This window comes from Phocoena phocoena, chromosome 19 (assembly GCF_963924675.1).
Source record: "Phocoena phocoena chromosome 19, mPhoPho1.1, whole genome shotgun sequence".
Lineage (NCBI taxonomy): Eukaryota > Metazoa > Chordata > Mammalia > Artiodactyla > Phocoenidae > Phocoena > Phocoena phocoena.
In genome coordinates, this window is record NC_089237.1 from 12,143,515 (window position 1) to 12,163,152 (window position 19,638).

The following is a 19,638-nucleotide window of genomic DNA, read 5'->3' on the forward strand; positions in this document are numbered from 1 at the left end:
CAAGGTGCGCGCCCTCCGGAGCCCCGCCCCCGCGTCCCCAGCCAATGAACCTTGAGCGCGCCCTCCGGAGACCCTCCCTCGCGACTCCAACCAATCGACAAAGAGCGCGCCTTCTGGAGCCCCGTCTCCCCGCCTCCAGCCAATGGACCCTCCGCGCGCGCCCGCTCCTTCGCCTTCACTGGCCCGCGGTGAGCGCCCCTCCTCCGCAAAGCCTCCTGGGAGTTATAGTTTCCGCCAGGTCTTCCCGGCGCTCCCTGCTCTTCCTGGATACTGAGGCGCGCGGCGGCCGCGACGGGCGAGCTGGGGTCAGCGGCGCGAGGGCTGGGGCATCGGGCCCGGAGCCCAGGGGTACGGGCGACGTCCGGACGGACCGGCCCCGCCGCTGGAGGCCCCACCCCCGAGGACGCCCCACCTCCTCGGTCCCAGGCTTCAGCGGTCCGCTGAGAATCACCCGCCCCTGCCCTCCTGGGGCCTCGCGCCTGTTGGACCAACTCAGTTTGCGCCTCGTTTCTTGGCTGCTGAAGACTTAGAGTCTTTGCGCCGGGGCTCTCTGAAGGCCCCCAGGGGAGAGGCCCTGCCGTACTGCCCTTCCCCGGCTTCCCGGTCCCAGCTGGCTCCTGGTGAGGCCTGTCTAGGCGCTTTCCGGGAAGCCCTTCCTGCACCCCAGGGACATGGAGGAGTTCCGGCGCACCTACAGCCGGCTGTGCAAGGAGAGCGGGGCCGAGCCCCAGGAGACTGTTCTGCAGCAAATGCACCAGCTGCCGCAGGGCCGGCTAGACCTGGCCACACAGAGCCTGACAGTGGACACCTGCAGGGCTCTGGGCAAGCTGCTACAGAAGGAGGCACTGCTGACGGAGCTCGTCCTGAGTGACTGCATGCTGAGTGAGGAAGGTGGGCACCAAGGGCCGGCGGCCCAGGGCAGCCCTTCCAACTTCAGTGTTGGGGCCGGGCTCCCCTGGCTTCTTTTTGCTCTGCTATTAGCTGCACATGCCGCAGTCCTTGGTGCTTAGCATCTCTAGCAGAGAACTCAGTCCCACCTGATCTCTTCTTTGTGAGGTTACTCCCTTTTACTGTCATAAAGCAAGCAGCAGCATCCTCTCTGGAAACCCAAGAGCAGAAGGCAGTTTCTCTCTGTAATGGGAAAGCCTTAGTGTCCCCTGACTTAGGAGAGTCCCGCTGTGCTGGTAAGCCACCTGACTCCACACCTGGCGGATTTTTCAAACCTGACACAGGAGTGGGGTGACTCTTTCTTGGCATGAACCTTGGCTGGTGGGGGCCACTGGGACAGCCGTCTCTCCCCTATGTGTGGGGAGCTGACCCAAGATGGAGCCACCAGGGGTGGAGAGTGACTGCCCTACTCTCTTACAGGGGCCGTGCTGCTGCTGCAGGGGCTGTGTGTCAACACCATCGTGCGGTTTCTGGATCTCAAGGTGGGTGGATCTGCACTCAGGGGCGTGCCACCTGAGAGCAGGAGTAGAGAAGATACAGGTGTCCTGGCGACCAGGGGTCTGCATGGTGGCCGGAGACTGTGTCTGTGAGCACTCTTAGCACACAGGCTCCGCACCATTTGCTCATGGTCTCACGCACGTGTGTCGGTGTTCTGAGGGCAGGAACATGAGTTCCAGAATGTTCTCACAAGCAAACTGAAATAGCCTGCATTAGGAGGCCACTGCGGGCAGGGAAAGCAGAATTTGAAAGGAGCCACACCTTCTGTTCGCCATGGCCTCCCCCACCGCCTGACGAGGGTATTCAGAGCCCAGCTCAGGATACCGGGGAGTGACTGGCTGGCCTCTTCCTGTCCTAGGGCAATAACCTTCGCGCCTCAGGGGCCGAGGCACTGGCAAAACTCCTCCGACAGAACAAGTCCATTCAGAGGTAGGGGGCTGTCCATTCAGAGGTAGGGTGGCGGTCCCAGCCCCCGCTCTCCCCCGAGCCCCTGCTCTCTCTCTACGTGGTTCTGGGTTGGCTCCAGCGGACACGGTTCTGCAACATGAGAGTTCACGCCTTCATGCCGGTCTTCTGTGGTGGGGAGTAGGCGGGTATGAGTTACTCACGCGCCTCCAGCCTTTCTGCCAGACACCCAAGCCTGTGCCCCTCCTCAAGCCCGCTGGACCCCATGGGAGCAGGATGCCCTTCAGGGCCACGCACCTCACGTCCACCCTTCCTGCAGCCTAACCCTGGAGTGGAACAGCCTGGGCACGTGGGAAGAAGCTTTCGCGGCCTTCTGCGGGGCCCTGGCAGCCAATGGTGCCCTGCGGCAGCTGGACCTCCGCAACAACCAGATCAGCCACAAGGGTGCCGAGGAGCTGGCTCTGGCCCTGAAGAGCAACACCAGCCTCCAGCAGCTTGGTGAGGCCGCCAGCACTGGCCTCTTCGTCCTCAGACCGGGCCAGGAGGTCTTGGTCTGGGGGGGAAGGGGGAGGGTTTGCATCTCATCGCTTCCTCAGCCCTCCCACTGCTTCCTTTGTCCTCTCCCAGAAGGGTGGGGGTGGGAGAGGAGGGGCACGCTGAGCCGGGCTCCTGATCTGTGGCCGATCACAGGGAGTACCAGTGTTCCAGGCTGGGCCAGCCCTCCCACCCCCGCCCCGTGCTTTCCATCTGGCAACACCAGATTTCCCTCCAGACCTGCGCTGGAATCACATCGGCCTCCTGGGGGGCCGCGCCCTGGTAAACTGTCTCCCCAGCAACAGAACCCTGTGGAAGCTGGAGCTGGCTGGCAACAGCATCCCCGGCGACATCCTCAGAGCCGTGGGTACGGGCACATGGAGCCGCTGGTGGCTTGCACTGTTTGGAGCAGGGCATAGAGCTGATTCCCTGTGTCAGAGACTCAGCCACTGAGGGAGGGGTGACTTGGGCCAGAACAAGTAAACACGGCATCACGATGGTAGCATGTTAAAAACAGAGGAAGTGAGAGCAGGCTCCAGGGAAGAAAAGGCAGCAGCAGGAGCCTGCAGAGCGCCGACTGCCTGGTGCTGCGCCTCACCCTCCTCGCACCACGGCCTCCGCCTGTCATGACCCTGACTCCTCAGCCCCAAGCCCACTGAGCACTCTGCCACTCCCCATGGCTCGTTGTCCCACCGGCAGCGCCAGCCACCCAAGGGCCCGAGCCTGGGTTGCAATCTAGTGTGGCATCACCACCTGCTGGGTCTGCCCAACTCATGTCCTCTCCCACTTCTTGGTTCTTGGGCCTGCCTCTGAGTCACCCCAGTTGGCACTGTGGCCACTTCGGGCTGGCCTCTCTCCAAATGCTGCCTGGACCTTTCCAGAGCATGGGAGCTGAGCACACCATTCACCTCTTAAAAGTCACACACTGGCCTTTGGCCTTTGGGGCGGAGCCCAAATGCCCACCTTTTTTGGCAGTTGAGCAGCCTCCCCACCTCTCCCCGTGTGCCTGTTCCCCCTCCCAGGCTCCTGGCTTCACTGTTGTCCCTACCCCCACCCCCTCTGAGCCCCTCACCTGCTAGTGCACTGAGGGGTCTGATTTGTGGGGTGAGATACCACCTTGCGCAGTGTCTTCTGGGCATGGGGCTGGGCTGGCCGTTGGCCACTCCTGGGGCTCGGCCTCCCGGTAGACAACTTGGCTCTTCCCAACAGAGCAAGCCATGGATCACAACCAGGACCGGCAGACCGCCTTCCGGGAAAGCCAGGCCCGCGCCCACGTGCTCAGCAAGGAGGTGCGGCACCTCCGGGAAGAGAAGTCCAAACAGGTGAGGACAGTGCCGCCTCTGACTGCAGGGCCTCGCCCCGACTCCAGCCCCGCCCTGGCTGTATGGACAAAGGGCCCCCCTCAGCCCCCGTGCCATGGCCTTGTTCCTTCCTTCTGGGCCCTGGAGCCTCTCCAAGCAGCCAATACCCAGGCCTGGGAGGCAGCCTCTTGTTCTGATGCCCTCTGGCTGGGTGGGCGGGTAGGTGGGCTTCCCCTCTGGGCCTCCCTGCGTGGGAGCCACTCTCCCTTTGGATGAGGCCGAGCCCTTTCGTGTCCTGCTGCCTCAGTGGATGTCTGCCCTCCTGTCCGCTGACGGTGGGGAGTGGGCGGGCTCTGGGCCCTGACCGGGCTCTGGCTGGCTCTGTCCCCAGTTTCTGGACCTGATGGAGACGATCGACAGACAGAGAGAAGAGATGGTCAGGACCAGCAAGTGAGTGTGGCCCTAGGGCCAGGGGGCAGGGAGGTGGTGCGCTGGGAGTACCCGGGCTTCGGGTCCTCACTCTGGCCTTAGAGTGACCTGACGTGAGCCTCGTCGCCTGCCCGTGAACAAGGTTGTGGGGTGTGTTTACTGAGGGAGTTGGCTGGAGGGTTAGGGGCTGCACCGCGACTTCCTCAGCCCACACCTGGAGGTGGCGTGAGCGTGAGGAGCAGCAGCTGCTGCAGGGAGGGGCCCAGAGGGCGCCAGGGTTTCGGTCTCTTGAACCCTCCTCTGTGCCCACAGGGCGTCGGCAGCACGCGTGGGGCAGCTTCAGGAAGCCCTGAACGAGAGGCATTCCATCATCAACGCTCTCAAGGCCAAGTAAGGAGGAGCAGAGAGTAGGACGGGGTTGTGCGGAGGCTTCAAAACACTTTAGAGACCTGCCCACAGGGCAGAGGAGGACTGTCCAGACAAGGACTCAAGTCCCCAGTGTACAAAGGAGGTGGAGGGACCGCTGGGATGGTAACCTGGGAACGCTTCTTGGAGGAGGTGGGCGCTAGCTGGGGTAATAGTCTGGTAAGAGTGAGAACAGCAAGGACTTAGCAGAGTCTAGAGGAGGGATGGGGTGGGGCTAGCCCTTCCCTCCTTGCAGGCTGCAGATGGCTGAGGCCGCCCTGGCTCTGTCAGAGCAGAAGGCCCAGGACTTGGGGGAGCTCCTGGCCACCGCAGAGCAGGAACAGCGGAGCCTGGCACAGAGGCAGGCAAAGGAGCACAGGCTGGAGCAGCAGGTGGGCAGGGAGGGCTGGATGGGCAGGTGGTTGGGTGTGGGGTAGGCAGGCGGTACGTGGTGGCAGGTGTCCAGTGGTGCCCTTTCCCCATCTGACCCCCAGGAAGCTGCAGAGCGGGAGTCTAAGCTCCTCAGAGACTTGTCTGCTGCCAATGAAAAGAACTTGCTTTTGCAAAACCAGGTATGGGGGCAGGGTGTGGGGGCAGGTCCCTGGAAGGCCTGGGGCAGGGCTTCAGGGAAGGGGCCAAAGCTTCCCTCCCTCAGTGCCGGTTTTCCAGGTGGACGAGTTGGAGCGGAAAGTGAAATCTCAGCAGGATCAGCTGTTCCTGACCAGGCAGGAGCTGACCAACACGGCAGCTGAGCTGAAGATGCGGGCTGTCCAGGCTGAAGGTGGGCACACACGGGCCTGCCACTGGGTCCTGAGAACCAAGGCCCCCAGAGGAGTCCTACCCACGCTCTTCCCCTGTGCTTCCAGAACGCCTGGAACTGGAGAAGAAGAGGTCCCGGCAGAGCTTGGAGGACGCGGAACACCTGCGCTTCAAGGAGGTGCCTCATTAGTTGTGTCGTCTGGCCTTTGCTCTCCCCGCTTCATCGGGGCCTGCAGACACTTCGGTGTGGCATGGTGTCCCCAAGGCGCACTCCTGGCCAGGCTTCCCTCGACAACCTTGGGGTGCTGGTGGCATTTCTCCAACAGTCCTGGTAGATGTCAGACCCAGAACCTCCCCACCAGTTTCTAGAAGGGACCCTGACTGCTGGGGCCAGAGCGCAGGCTGCCATGTGCTCTGTGCCACCTGGGGTGCAGCACTGGGACGTGCCGTCCATCCTCACTTCCTGTGAGGTCACTTGGGGCAGCCCTCACTCGGAAGTAACAGAGTCCCCAAGATTCACCTGCCCCCAGGGTGGGGATCCCAGAGGGGAAGGCTGGGGAGCCAGCGTGCCAGCCCTGTCCCCACCCCACACCTGGGCAGGTGGAGCACATGACTCGCCACCTGGAGGAGAGCGAGAGGGCCATGCAGGAGAGGGTACAGAGGCTGGAGGCTGTGCGGCTGTCCCTGGAGGAGGTGAGCTGGGCGCCAGGCTCTGCTCTCCCCTAGGGAGGCTGGGTGTGGCCAGAAGGGGTCCCTGGGCAGGGGCAGAGGGCAGGCCCAGCCATCACTGTCTGCGGTGTAGGAGCTGAGCCGGGCAAAGGCCGTGGCACTCAGTGAGCGCAGCCAAGCTGAGGAGGAGCTCATCAAGGCCAAGAACCAAGTCCGCCTGGAGGAGGTGAGCCCAGGGCCACGGTCCGCTGCTTGCAGCACCCACTGGGGAGAGAGGTCTGAGGGGTTGGCATGAGCTGCCTGGGTTGCACAGCCCTTTGGGCTTAAGTGGGCCAGACCAAGGCTGTCTTCTGACTCTGTAGGGAGGGACAAGGGAACAGGAGGTCCAGGGGTGCAGAAAACTTAGACGAGGACACTCATCCCATCAGCACCATATCCAGCCCCCCCCCACGCCCACGCAAAGAGCCAATGTCCTCCAGCCCCAAGGTGGGGAAGGGGTTTGGCCCAAATGTGCAGCCTGTGACCACATGGTGGAAGTAGGGGACCAGAGGCCAGAGGGCAGGATGGTGTCAGCCTGGGACATGGGGGAGGCTCCTCATTCAAGCTGAGCCCATTCAGAGCAACATATGCTATAACTTTAGTGACAAGGCAGTTTCCACATTGCAAATATACGCTCCTCTTTGTCTGAAGGTGGGGCTGGGGGGTTCATTCCTCTCGTGAGCTCAGGGCCACAGGCCAGAAAGCAGCTCACCAGCCCCTCTCCCGGGCCTGCAGCAGCAGCGCCTGGCTCACCTGGAGGAGAAGCTGCGGCTGCTGGCGCAGGCTCGGGACGAGGCTCAGAGCGCCTGCCTGCAGCAGAAGCAGGTGGTAGCCGATGCCCAGGCGCGGGCCAGTCAGCTTGGCCGGCAGGTGGAGGGCCTGAGGCGGCGCCTGGAGGAGCTGCAGCAGGTAGCCGGGACATCGAGGGCTCCCAGGGGTGCCCCTGGTGCCCCCAGCTGCCACCTCACCCCCCCCCACCTCCTTGCCTGGCAGGAGCTGAGCAACAAGGACCAAGAAAAGGCGGCTGAGGTGACAAGGGTGCGGCTGGAGCTGCAGGAGCAGAATGGCCGCCTGCAAGCCGAGCTGACAGCCCAGGAAGCGCTGAAGGAGAAGGCGGCGGCCCTGGAACGCCAGCTGAAAGGCGAGCTGAGCCCCATCCCCGCCCCCCTGTGGCTTCTCTGCAGGGCCTTTCTTACTGGGTCATCCCACAGGAGAAGGAGGAGGCTGGCCTGGAGAGCTGAGCTTGGCCTAGGTCTCAGCTCCAGGAGGTGCTGGTAGGGGAGACTGGGTATGTGTGTGCCCAGGGGACCCCGAGCAAACCCCACCCTGCCGGCCCCCTGCGGACCTCTGGATTGGCAGGAGCCCAGGCAGTCCCCAGAGCCGCTTCCTCACTGAGCTTCCTCCCTTGCAGTGATCGCAAGTGACCACCGGGAGGCACTGCTGGACAGGGAGAGCGAGAATGCCTCTCTCCGTGAAAAGCTTCGCCTTAAGCAGGCCGAGATTGCCCGGATCCGGGATGAGGAGGCCCAAAGGGCCAGCTTCCTGCAAAATGCTGTTCTGGCTTATGTGCAGGGGTCCCCCCTGAGGACCTTGAGCCCCCAAAAGTGAGGGGAGGCAGGGAAAATCTGAAAGTGGCAGGAAGGTGGCATCTGTTGGACGTCTTTGTCTGCTCCTCCCTTCTTTATAAGGGACAGGCCATGGGTAGGTCCGGGCTCTTTAGGCAGGGTCTACAGACGGTGACTTGGAAAATCAGTGCTGGAATGGATGTGAGAGCAGGACGGCTTCAGCTTACCACCAGGGTGCCCGCCTGCGGGGGGTCCAGAACCTCGCTGGAGAGGGCCCCATCCCCATCCCCACTCCTTCATCCCAATCACAAGGAATGATGTGCCTGAGAACACAGACCCATGTTGGAAGGAGATCTGGGGGAGCAGGCCTGAGCTCTCCTGGCCCCACCCACCACAGTTCAGTCACCTTTCACAACCATGAGTTCTGCAGGCCCCGGCGCTCACTCCAGGGTGTTCTGAAATACAGACTTTTGCAATTTGTGATACATTTTGGCCCCAGTGCCTTTATCCAGTATCAGTCTTTTCTCCAAGCTTGGGCCCTTCAGGAAAGGCCCTCCAGGTGTGGCTGGGTCACCCCTTCTAACTGCTACCAGGTAGGGATTGGTCCAGCTACTGCAGCAGACAGGTGGGGATGGGGGCAGCTTGGCAGGGGGCTGCCTGCCTCGTGGATCTCTAGTGACTGCAAACACCTGAGTTTTCACCAGCTGTCTCGTGGTTAGAGGGTGGGTGGGCCTCAGCCCCTCCCTCGGTGGGCCCTGGGAATCCTCTCCCTAGAAGAAACCTTGTGTGCACCGACCACAACCTGTTCAGGTGGGTGGGAGCAGCCTGTTTGCGCTGCCCTCGCCCCTTGGCGTGGGTCACAGGGGCTCTGGGGAGGGCCTGCCCAAGCTCGACACGGATTGCGGGGCGCCCTGTGACCCCGCCCCCCACCAGATTTCCCTGGAAGGCGCGTCGGGGCGGGTCTGCGCCCCCCGCCCTCCATGCCGGCCGCGTTCGGCTGTCTCCGCGCCCGGCGCTCGGCGGCGCTCGGCTGTCTCCGGCCGCTCGGCTCGGCGCTCGGCTCGGGTCCGCGGCCGCTGCGGCGCCGGGCATTTCTCCGCAGCTCGGCTCGCGGCCGCGCCCGCCCGGCCCGCGCCCATGCAGGCCATCAAGTGCGTGGTGGTCGGCGACGGGTGAGTGCGCGAGGCGGAGGCCGCTCGGCCTGGCGCGCCAGGCGCGCCGGGAGGGGTTGGCCCCGGGGACCCTCCTGGGCAGGGCGCGGGGCTCCGGGGCGCGGCCGGGACGGAGGGGGCGGCGCGCGGTCCGGGGATCCCGGCTTGGGGTCCAGGCGGGGCGGCCCCGACCGGCCCGTGGGCGTTGGGGGACCGGGCAGCGGCGGGAGGACGCGGTGGGGCGGGGTCCCGGCTGGTCGCGGGGCGCAGGCCTCCAGCCCAGGCCCACCTGATGCTGCCGGCAACCAGCGGCCCCTCCTGGCCTCCCGGTGGGTGGGGCCAGGCCTCTCACCTTGGCTGATCCCTCAGCCGGTGCCACCTTCCCGGCAACTGCCTGGGGCTCTGAGGCAGCTCGCCCCAGCCCTCACCCACCACTCTGCCACCCCGGAGGCCCTCCTGCCCTGGTCCTCTATCGCTGCGGATCTGCTGGGCAGGCAACCCTGTTCCCACCCTGGGCACCGTGGGAGGGGGCTGCCCTTGCTGGGCAGAGGGCTGAGGTGGGTCTGGGAGCAGCGTGGGCTTGCCCTCTCTCCGCAGCGCCGTGGGGAAGACCTGCCTGCTGATCAGTTACACGACCAACGCCTTCCCTGGAGAGTACATCCCCACCGTGTGAGCAGGCGGGCGGGTCCAGAGCTGGCAAGGGGAGGGTATGGATGCCTGTGTGCAGGGCTCCCCTGGGCTTCGAGGTCGGGCCCAAGTAGCCCTGGTCTGGGTTCCGGGGTGAGGCGAGGTGCTGACAGAGCTCCAGGTCTGTGCAGGCCTGAGAACCCAGACACGGGGGGGATCTCTCTCACTCTGTTTCCTGCAGTTTTGACAACTATTCTGCGAATGTGATGGTGGACGGGAAGCCTGTCAACCTGGGGCTGTGGGACACCGCTGGGCAGGAGGACTACGACCGGCTTCGGCCACTCTCCTACCCCCAAACTGTAGGGGACCACAGGGCTGCCTGCAGGGGCCGGGTGGCTCGGGTGGAGGCCCAGAGGGCCCGGCGTGCGTGCATGCGTGTATGTGTGTTGCGGGGGTGAGCAGAGGCCATTCGGAGCCTCTTTGACCATTCCTACATGGTACCCTCCCTTCTTCCCTTCTTCCCTCCCTTTCTCCCAAGGACGTCTTTCTGATCTGCTTCTCCCTGGTGAGCCCAGCCTCCTTTGAGAATGTTCGAGCCAAGGTAGGAAAGGGCCAGAAGCAGAGTTGTCTTTCTGGGAGGGGAGGAAGCTGCCCAGAGGACTTGCCCTTAGACTGCAGGGGTCTCTTGCTTGAGGGCCTTACAGAGACATATTGTCCTTTGGAGATTGCCAGGTGTGAGGTCTTAAAGTGGCCCAGAGGGTGATGAGGGGCCAGGGGTGGGGTAGGGGTGGTGAGTGAGGCTCTCAGAGAAGGAAGGGCCCTGACTGAGAGGACCTGACGGGCCTGGAAGCGTCTTGGCTAGGTATTTTTGTTCTTGGTCATTCCCCTACCAGACCCAGTGGTCGCCCCGTGAAACAAGAAGGGCTAAGTGTGGGTCTAGGCACAAGGAAGGGGCCTTTGGGAGCCATGGCCTGCTCTGGGCCAGGCTGAGGGTAAAGCTCTCAAGGGGTAGGGATCAGAGCCTCTCATCCCCACAGTGGTACCCAGAGGTTCGGCACCACTGCCCCCACACGCCCATCCTCCTGGTGGGCACCAAGCTGGACCTTCGTGACGATAAGGACACCATTGAGCGGCTACGGGATAAGAAGCTAGCGCCCATCACTTACCCTCAGGGCCTGGCCATGGCCCGGGAGATCGGTGAGTGGGCACGGACAGGCCTGCCGGTGCAGGGAGGAGAGGTTCGCTATGGGGGGCACAGTGCTGCCCCCCGCTACCCGCCTGTGCTGCCCCCCGCTGCCCGTCTGTGCTGCCTGCCACCCTCACTCTTCTCTTTCTTTGCTGTCCCCAGGCTCTGTCAAGTACCTGGAGTGCTCAGCCCTGACCCAGCGGGGCCTGAAGACTGTGTTTGATGAGGCCATCCGGGCTGTGCTCTGCCCGCCTCCTGTGAAGAAGCCGGGGAAGAAGTGCACGGTCTTCTAGAGCCCTCACTTCTGGAGGAGCAGCCCCCAGCCGCCCGCGCCTGTATCTGTTGTGTTGAGATGTCTGGTGTCCCCGAGTCTGCTGTGGGGAAGTTTTGTGGGTGGGGAGGGGGAAGAATCACGGGGACAAGGCTGCTGCTCCCGGGGTGGTGCTGGGGCCATGGGGTCCTGTCCACTCTGCCTCCTCTACCTGGGGGTACAGCTCCAGCCTTCCCTGGCCCCCAGGGAGTCCGGAAGGGAGCAGGGTCTCCCTCAGGCTGCAGGGGCAGGTCCAGGGCAGCCCCAGGATGGGCTTCCCTGATGGGGGAGTTTGTGGGGTGGGTTCTGTCCTTGTGCCCCAGGATGGGGCAGCCCCTTTTTATTTTATACAATAAACGTTCTTCATCATCTCCTGCTGTCTTGCTACCTGCCCTGCTCCTGTCTCCCCCTGCCTGCTCCTGCACCCTGAGGGTGCCAGGCCCCCAACCCCCACCATCCACGGGTACAGAGCAGGTGAGCTTCACACACACACACACACACACACACACACACACACACACACACACGCCAGAGGAGAGGAGGAAAAGTTTGCGGAGTTCTCTCAGTCTCCAAAGGAGGACCCAGATCAAAGTGGGGCCAAGTGCATTTGGTCCCTTCTGGATGAAGAAAGCCCTTCTCACGCTGACTTCAGGCCTCTGGGAGGGCACAGCCAGGCGAGCGAGGGGCAGGATGGTCTGCAAGTCAGGCCCCATGGGGCCCTGTGGAGCCCAGGGCAAGGCCAGGGGACACTAGCTGAGTGTTCAGGAAGACAGACCGTCAAGAGGAAGGACGTCCAGGCAGAGGGACCCTGCAGCCGTGGAGGTAGAACAAACGTGGTGTGGAGAGGACAGGAGGGGTTGCAGGTGGGCCAACAGCCTGGCATCGCTGGGCAGACAACGGTGGGAGGTGAGGGGCGGGCCTGGCCTGGAGCTAGGACTTCACCCCTGAGGCCACAAGGCACTACTCTGGTGTGATGAGAAGCCACACTGCACCCCCACAATGGTGTGTAGAGGGTGGACTGCTGAATTTCAGGAATTTTGCTAGCCAGTTTTTAAACAGCTATTGTTAATAATTATATAAACTTACATTAGTTGTATTAAAAAAAATGAAATTAACAAATACTCAAAACACATCACTTCCTAAATGTTTTTGTACATATTACTATTATCTGTGCTATCGGGTGTAAGGCTTTTCTATCTGTGTGGTGGGGACACCACACAAAGGTGGGGGACACGCGTCTCTCCCCAGCTCCACCTCAAGGACAGTAAACAGGCGGGAGTATTTTACCATAGAAGTTGGCAAATTCTACAGCTGGAGCTTGTGCTCAGTACGTGGTGAATAACTCACAAAGTTGAGGGAATGAAAATTGAAAACTGTCATCTGATTCAGCAAAGAAGTCGCTCAAGTCATCAACAAAGTAATGAAGTCCCAACACACAGCATCCTCAGTTCACGTCTGTCTTATGCATGGACTTCAGGAATGCCAACCAACACTCATGTTAAACACACCACTGCTTCCATACCAGAGACCTCTGGACAGGGCCAAAGGCCATCCTCGGTCAAATTCACCACCCTCATTAGGAGCTGGCCTTCTGGAAGGTTCTACCTCCCAGTCCTGCCAGGGACTTAGCCAGGCCTGAAAATCTCTCACAGGAGGGACAGGCTGCCACTGGCCCAGGATGTGAGTTGAATGGTTGCCTCTACCTGGGACTCATCCCCACACCCAGCCCTGAGTGCTACATCTTCCAGCCACTTGACTGCAGCCTAGGAATGAGTGTGCAGGCTGGGCAGAAGAATCATGTTTATTGGAGGGATGGGGAAGGGGGGTGGGGGTAAAAGTGGGCTCAGCATGGAACATGTGTGTGTGTGGGTGGAGGGGCTCAGGTAGCCAGGAAGCCTCCATCCACTGGCACAGTGGAGCCCGTGGTCATGCTGCTGCGGTCACTCAGCAGGAAGAGGATGGTGTCTACCACGTTCTCCACCTCTGTGGGCGGGGTGGGGTTCAGGATGTGGTTGAAAGGAGCTGCCCTTTATCCTTCCCTCCCACCCCTCACCTGAGCAAGCCACTGATGCAACTCCCAGCTGGGCTCCCACCTGACTCACCGGCAAACTTGCCAAGTGGGATGCGATCCAGCATGGTCTTGGCCTTCTGGGGGTCGCTCCAGTTGGCCTGGCCCATGGGTGTCATCACCACTGTGGGGTTGAGTGCATTCACACGGATCTGTACTGGAACAAGAAGGGGGTCAGCTGGGTGGGCTGAGGCTCTCTGGGCACGTGGGCTGGGTGATGGGAAGCCATCCCAGTGGGGCTCACCTGGTGTGGCCCAAGCTCCAGAGCCATTACCTTGGTCAGCATGTCCAAGGCACCCTTGGTGGAGCCTGTGAGGAGAGACAGCCTGTGTGGAGCCTGAGCTGGCTGCTCAGGCTGGGGGGTAGGGGGTGGGGGGCAGGGCACAGCCGGGGCTTGCTCACAGTAGACGCTGTGGTTAGTCAGTGCGCGCTGGGAGGCCTGGCTAGAGACATTCACGATGGACCCCGGGGCTCCCCGAGCTATTAAGCCTCGGGCCACGATCTGGAATTGCAGAGGAAGCATGAGGCAGAACTGGTGTCACCCCCCAGTTCCCACTCCGGCTCTGAAGGCAGCTCACCTGGGACACCTGGATGACAGCCCGAAGGTTCACGTCAAAAGACCTGGAAGTAGATGGATAGACTGTGGTCAGGGACTGGGACTGCTGCAGCAGGAGACAGCCCTTCCCCCCCCGGGAGTTCCTCCACCCCACCCTGACTCACGTGTCACACGCCTCCTTGGTGACCTCCAGGAAGGGCTGCAGCAGCGCCACGGCAGCATTGTTCACCAGCAGGTCCACAGGGCCCACGCCGCCCAGCGCTCGGTCCGTGGCCTCCCAGTCACCCAGGTCCACACACACAGGCTCTACCCCTGGGCACTGTGTGTATTAGGTGGTAAGGGGGCACATCTACCAGAGGATCCATGCCCAAGAAAGGGTACATCTGGGCCTCTGGCATGCGAGGGAGAAGGGCTGGGTTTGCATGGCCTTTCAGTTCGACAGGGGGAGGGGTTGGGGTTCCAGAGGAGCCAGTCACCTTCTTGGGGCTCAGAATCCCAGGCTGCTGCAGGTGGAGGGTAGTTAACTCGGCCTCTGGGCCACTGGGCAACTCGGGGCTTCGGGAACGGGAGCCTGGCCCCGCCTCCGGCCAGTCTATTTCCTCCCAGCGCCCGAACGCGTCTGGCCCCGGGCCTGCAAGGCAGCCATTTCTGCCTGCTCCTAAGCCCAGGGGGAGGAGTCGTTCTCCCAACCCGTCGGCCCCCAACAGAGGCCGTGCGCCCGGCGTGGGGGAGGGTGTGCAAGAGTCCTTGGCGAACCCTAGCGCCCGGCGGCCGCGAGTCCCGGCCCGCCCTCAGCCTCGCCCGCCGCCCGCTGGGCTGGGACAAGGCGACGCCTACCTCGCGGACCAGGCTGTCCAGGTCGGCCTGGGTCCGGCTCACAGCCACCACTTGTGCACCCGCCGCGTGCAGCGCCTGGACAGTGCTGCGCCCGATGCCTGCGAGGGGCGCGGCTCAGTGCGGGCGCCCCTCCCCGGCCACCCCCTCCCAGGCCCACCTTTGGCCGCCGCCCCGGGCCCACCTTTGCCCGCCCCAGTGACGAGCGCCCGGCGCCCCGCTAGGCTCAGCTCCATGAGGCTCGAACCGGCCCTGTGCACTGCTGAGGCCCAACTGCGTGCCCGAGTCCAGCTGCGCGCGACTGTCCGGGAGGGCGCGGGGCGGGGCGGGACGCGGCGGGCCAATTGCAGGGCGGTGTCCTGGGGAGGGAGGGAGGGAATATTCAAATAGAGGCTTCCCCGCGGGGGCGATTGGCCGAAAGGAGTGGGCGAGGCCGGGGCGGGGCAGGCTGGGTCACCGCTGGACTCTTGGGCGGGGTTTTTCAAACTGCCCTGTTGTGACCCTTCGAACCAGAGTGAAATAGGTTTAGTGGGCCCCGCTAGCATATTTCCCCTAACAAGATGATTATTACAAAAAAACAGATGTGGTAATTAATACGTAATTATACGTAGCTGTACGTGAAAGAGATCTCAGTCAGGGTTAACTTTTTTTTTTTTTTTTTTTTGCGGTACGCGGGCCTCTCACTGTTGTGGCCTCTCCCATTGCGGAGCACAGGCTCCGGACGCGCAGGCTCAGCGGCCATGGCTCACGGGCCCAGCCGCTCCGCGGCATGTGGGATCCTCCTGGACCGGGGCACGAACCTGTGTCCCCTGTATCGGCAGGCGGACTCTCAACCACTGCGCCACCAGGGAAGCCCAACATTTCTTTCTTTTGTTTCTGAGAAGAAAAGTTTGGCAAACCTGGGAGTAGCTCATGCAGGCTCACTTGTGCTTAGAGGGAAAGGGTTTGGACAACCCAATAAGCCTGAAGAAGAGGCCAAGGCCAGCAAAGGTGTGCTTTAGCCTCAAAGGGAGTTGAAACGCTGACTCACCCCACCAACCCACAGAAGGCCACCAGGACTTTAAAAACTTGGATAGGATGGGAAGGGATAGGCTTAGGGTCATGGGGTACCCAGTGGCCAAGCATTGCTTCCTGCAGCTTTAGGGTCAGAGATATATGTGTGCTCACGTGTCCATGTGTGCCATTGGCTCCTCCTGTAAAAGCTACTTTGTTCTGTGGGTTATGGTGGGAAAGTCTAGAAACACTGCCTTTGAGGACCTTCTGTGGACAGGAGTAAGGAAGTGGTGATTGCAGGGCCTCTGGGTCACTGTGGCTTTGGGCCCAGAGAGGTGGACAGTCTGGAGGAGAGGGTGGCTGGGGACAGCAGGAGGCACAGGTTTGAGAAGCCCCTGGAGGATAGCCAAGTGAGTCCTCCCTACCAGATCTGGCACTGTGGTGCAGCCGACACCCTCTAGGCACTGGGCAAACCCTGCCTTCTGCTGCTAACCTTGGACCCTGCCGTCTGCCTGCCAGAAGCCAAGGGGAGGCGGGGAACAGCCCCCAGCCTGTCCTTCCTGAAAGGGACATCTGCTTAGGTCCCTTCACTGTCTTTACCTGGCCCCCAGAATGGTGTCCAAATCCTTTCACTTGCCCCGTGATCCTCAGTGGACCAGCTGGACTGAGCCAAGCCTGCTTTGGCACAAACCTTGCTCTGGGAGGCCCTGAGGCTGGCTAGAAGTGCCCTCAGCACTCCCCATCCCTGCAACGTGCCCTTTGCTCTCTCAGCCCAGTGGTACCATTGCCTGGAGGGCCCCACCCCAGCCCCTCATACCTTGCCCCCTTGCCCTGAGTTGGACACTGCACCAGTCCAGCTGACTGACCGCCTCAGGCCTCATCACACCCACACTCAGAAGGCATGGGTCATGTGGAACCTGACCCAGGTAAGCACAGCTGAATCCCAGCAGGGCCTGCAAAACCCTCTAGCTGCCACAGCTGCAGGGCTGTTTTGTCTGGAGTCAGGCCAGGGACAGTAGGTAGAGCAGCAGCTGTGGAACCTTCCCCAGCTGGGGCTGCCCTCTCATGGGTGGTCTTGTGGGGGAAGGTGTGCCCCAAGGAGGAGCTGGTTGCTCAGGGTTGGATAAGCTATAATGGTCCAGCACCCCGCCCCTCACGCCGGGCGCTGAGCGCTCACTCCCATCTTCCCTAGGGATAGCCTATGGTCCAGAGCATCTCCCCGCAGCTCCTCAGACCCTCTACCCTCTCCGGCCGGCGGTAGTGGGGGCGGCGGGGGGGGGGGCATGCTGGGCTGAAGGGCGGAGCCAGAGCCTCAGGGAAGGAAAGGTGGCTGCACGCTGCCCTCTGCCCTCCGCCCAGAGAAGGTTGGGTGTTGCGGTAAAGGCGTGGACACGAGGAATCTTCTTGCAAGGAATCTCGGCCCTTCAGCTCAAGGGCAGGGTCAGCGGTGGAATCCGGCGGGCTTCGGATCTGCCCTCTCTTTACTTCTTCTAAGGTTAACCGGTGCCCCCCAGTCCCTGATCCTCCCCTCCCCAGCCTCGCGGCATGTCCAGCCAGAGCCCTGGCACGGCTAGCCGCAGGAGAAAGGCCTCCATTTAATTAGGCAAATCCACTCCAGCACAGCTGAGGACACAGTGGGTGGGGACGACAGGGGCGGGGTCTCCTGGCACGTGAGTGTGGATGCGGGATGGGCTGGTGGAGCGGAGCCGCGGCGTGGCGTGGAGGTGGGGCCGAGCCGCGGGGCGGGGGCAGTAGGCCGGGCCGTGGGAGATGCGGGGAGGGTCGGGGCGTGGGCGTAGATGGGTCCAGGGGCGTGGTGGGCTGGTGGCCTTGGCGGTCTGGGGGCGGGGCGGTGGGGCGTGGAAGCGGGGCCGGGCGGAGCCGAGCACCATCCCTCTGGCCGTCCAGAGCACCGCGCTCTTAGGAGGCCAGGTACCCGGCATCCACAAAGATTCCCGAGCCGCTGGTGGAGGCGCTGCGGTCGCTGAGCAGGAAGAGGATGCTGTTGACTACGTCTTCCGCCTCTGCGGCGGGTGGCGGGCGGGGTCAGCACGGCTCGGCCCGGCTGTCTGGGCCCGGCCGCCCCAGCCGCGCCCGCCACTGCACGAAGCCCAGCTGACCTGCAAACTGCCTCAGCGGGTGGCGCTCCTTCAGCTTCCGGGCGAACTGGGGGTCAGACGAGGCTTCCTGGCCCATGGCGGTAAGCACCACCGTGGGGTTTACCGAGTTCACCCGGATCTGGGGCCGAGGGGCCGGCGGGGCGGTCTCAGCCGGCGCACAAACCCCGCCCTCACAGACCCCACTGAGCTTGCTTACTCACCCCCTGGCGCCCCCTACCCCCGTTTTCATCCCCAGCCGACGCCTTGCCCACCACCCGCCAGCCCCCACCTCACCCGCACCCTGCGCCTACCTCGTGCCTTCCCAGGCCTTGGACACTGCACCAGTCCAGCTGGCACCCCCAGCTCCCCCATGCCTACCTTGTGCAGCCCCAGCGCCATGGCTTTGGTCAGGATGGTCATTGCACCCTCTGTGGAGCCTGTGGGGAAAGGGCAGCACTGAGGACCCTTAAGGATTCAGCCCACTTTGCATGAGGCCCAGCCCAGGAGCCCAGCTGCTCCTGCATGGAATGGGGGCTCAAGTTTGGGCAGAGGGACTCACTGTAGGCAGCTAGGTTGGGAAGGGTGACGTGGGCCGCCATGCTGGAGACATTCACGCTGGAGCCAGGCACTCCGTGGCTGATCATGCCCCGGGCCACAATCTGTAAGCCAAGAGAGGGGGCACCCTGACCCCACCGCACCCCCGCTTGGGCCATGTCTGCACTGGGCCACATCCTCCCGGTGGCTCACCTGAGACACCTGGAACACAGTGCAGTTTCACACTGAAGGACCTGGAGGGAGAGGGGACAGTCAGACACACCATGGCCACACCCAGTTCACTTCCTCAGCAGCCCTCTCCCCAGTCCACCTCCTCTCCTACTCCTCAGCTGTCGAAGGCCTCCTTGGTGGTCTCCAGGAAGGGCTGCAGCAGCGCCATGGCGGCATTGTTCACCAGCACGTCCACAGGGCCCACGTCGCACAGCGCCTGCTCCATGGCCTCCCAGTCACCCAGGTCCACGGACACAGGCTCTACCCCGGGGCCCTGTGGGAAGGCATTGGCCAGTGACCAAAGGGGGCATCCTGGCAGGCTGGTGAGGCATCCCAGAGGGTCACAGGCCTGGCCCATGGTGGGGCTGCACACCTCACCTCCTTGGAGAGGCTGACCAGGTCGGCACTGGTATGGCTCACAGCCACCACTCTGGCTCCTGAGGCGTGCAGGGCCTTCATGGTGTCCCACCCGATCCCTGCAGGGGTGCACAGGGCAGCCAGATGGCGCAATATGTCTGCGCCAAGGCTGCGGATTTGCTGCTCAGGAAAGAGCGGTGAGACAGTGCTGGCCAGAGGTTGGTGGCCTGGGGGTCAGGGGTCCGGCCAGCCGGGATTCGGCCAAGGGAGGCCCAGAGGGCAGCCCCTTCCTGCTGGGCTGAGGGAAGAGGCCTTGGCTGGGTCCCCCCATCTGCCCAGACTGATTCTGAGGGCCTCCCTCACAGGAGGGCTCTTGGATTGACCAGCGAGAGGCTAGCATCCTGTCCCAATGGGGCCTGCTGGGTGGTAGGGAGCAGTCCAGGCCCAGATCAGCCGGCTCAGGCACAAAGGGACTTGCAGGCCGCATAATGGGCCTGTGAGGCTTTGGGTCTGGCCACCTTGCTCTCTAACCTCGGCCCCTCACACACCCCCAACCTGCCTCGCTCACACCCATCTTTCCCTGCCCTGTCACCAGGGCCCGAAGGCCACTGAAATTCAGCAGTGTGGTGCCAACTCCCAGCCTCTGTACTACAGGAGGCGAGGGCGTGGGGGTTTATAGGCCTAGGCTGGGGCAGGCTGGGGGGCCAGGCAGGTTTGTGTGTGGTGGGGGGGGCGGGGGCTGGCTGGAGGAGGGAAGACTGGGTGCACTAGGCGGGGCCAGGCATCAGTGCAGCTTCTGCTTCCTTGTTCGCAGAAACCTGTCTCCTTAGAAGGGGCCACCGTCCTCACCCACAACCCAAAGGTGCCAGCCAGAAGCGCCATCCTGGGTTTTGGAAAAGAAACTAAAAATAAACCCTGGGGTGGGGAACATGCCCCTTCCTGGCTGGCTGGGGTCAGATAGCCTGGAACTGGTCCCTGCAAGCACTGGGCTTGATGCCCCTGGGTGATGGCCAAGACCACACAGAGGTCCCTCTGGGGAGTGTTCTCCCAAACACCCACAGCTTAAAAAATCTCCCTACCTCCATCAACACCCACCCAAATCACACCCAGCAGCACTTGCTTCACTCAGCCAAGGCCATC

General features: G+C 62.8%; 4 protein-coding genes across 5 annotated transcripts; 2 read left to right on the forward strand and 2 right to left on the reverse strand.

Annotated features, from left to right (window-relative positions):
- Positions 1 to 226: 226 nt before the first annotated feature.
- Positions 227 to 8,036, forward strand: LRRC45 (leucine rich repeat containing 45). Its single transcript, XM_065897687.1, has 17 exons — positions 227 to 891; positions 1,369 to 1,430; positions 1,805 to 1,875; positions 2,171 to 2,349; positions 2,624 to 2,752; positions 3,595 to 3,707; positions 4,078 to 4,136; positions 4,428 to 4,505; positions 4,777 to 4,912; positions 5,015 to 5,092; positions 5,190 to 5,301; positions 5,387 to 5,457; positions 5,880 to 5,972; positions 6,082 to 6,174; positions 6,723 to 6,896; positions 6,981 to 7,128; positions 7,399 to 8,036. The coding sequence occupies exons 1-17, from the start codon at positions 672 to 674 to the stop codon at positions 7,593 to 7,595; spliced, it is 2,013 nt and encodes a 670-aa protein (XP_065753759.1). The 5' UTR covers positions 227 to 671; the 3' UTR covers positions 7,596 to 8,036.
- A 653-nt stretch (positions 8,037 to 8,689) lies between these two features.
- Positions 8,690 to 10,831, forward strand: RAC3 (Rac family small GTPase 3). Of its 2 annotated transcripts, none has more exons than XM_065897619.1 (6): positions 8,690 to 8,724; positions 9,301 to 9,372; positions 9,572 to 9,689; positions 9,869 to 9,931; positions 10,368 to 10,527; positions 10,679 to 10,831. In XM_065897619.1, the coding sequence occupies exons 1-6, from the start codon at positions 8,690 to 8,692 to the stop codon at positions 10,807 to 10,809; spliced, it is 579 nt and encodes a 192-aa protein (XP_065753691.1). In that variant the 3' UTR covers positions 10,810 to 10,831. The 2 variants fall into 2 exon arrangements, with proteins under 2 accessions (XP_065753691.1, XP_065753694.1); XM_065897622.1 differs by having other exon boundaries at positions 10,368 to 10,531; positions 10,679 to 10,739.
- A 1,874-nt stretch (positions 10,832 to 12,705) lies between these two features.
- On the reverse strand, positions 12,706 to 14,520 carry DCXR (dicarbonyl and L-xylulose reductase). Its single transcript, XM_065896714.1, has 8 exons — positions 14,469 to 14,520; positions 14,288 to 14,385; positions 13,615 to 13,769; positions 13,473 to 13,515; positions 13,297 to 13,396; positions 13,139 to 13,203; positions 12,929 to 13,046; positions 12,706 to 12,809 (listed from the first exon to the last, which is right to left on the reverse strand). Exons 1-8 carry the CDS (start codon positions 14,518 to 14,520, stop codon positions 12,706 to 12,708), a joined length of 735 nt encoding a protein of 244 aa, XP_065752786.1.
- A 2,677-nt stretch (positions 14,521 to 17,197) lies between these two features.
- Positions 17,198 to 19,380, reverse strand: LOC136139022 (carbonyl reductase [NADPH] 2-like). The gene is given in 10 exon segments (XM_065897938.1): positions 17,198 to 17,301; positions 17,398 to 17,515; positions 17,755 to 17,813; positions 17,936 to 18,035; positions 18,124 to 18,164; positions 18,214 to 18,216; positions 18,262 to 18,415; positions 18,520 to 18,617; positions 19,069 to 19,146; positions 19,317 to 19,380. Coding segments are annotated over 10 exon segments (819 nt in total).
- Between the last annotated feature and the right edge of the window lie 258 nt (positions 19,381 to 19,638).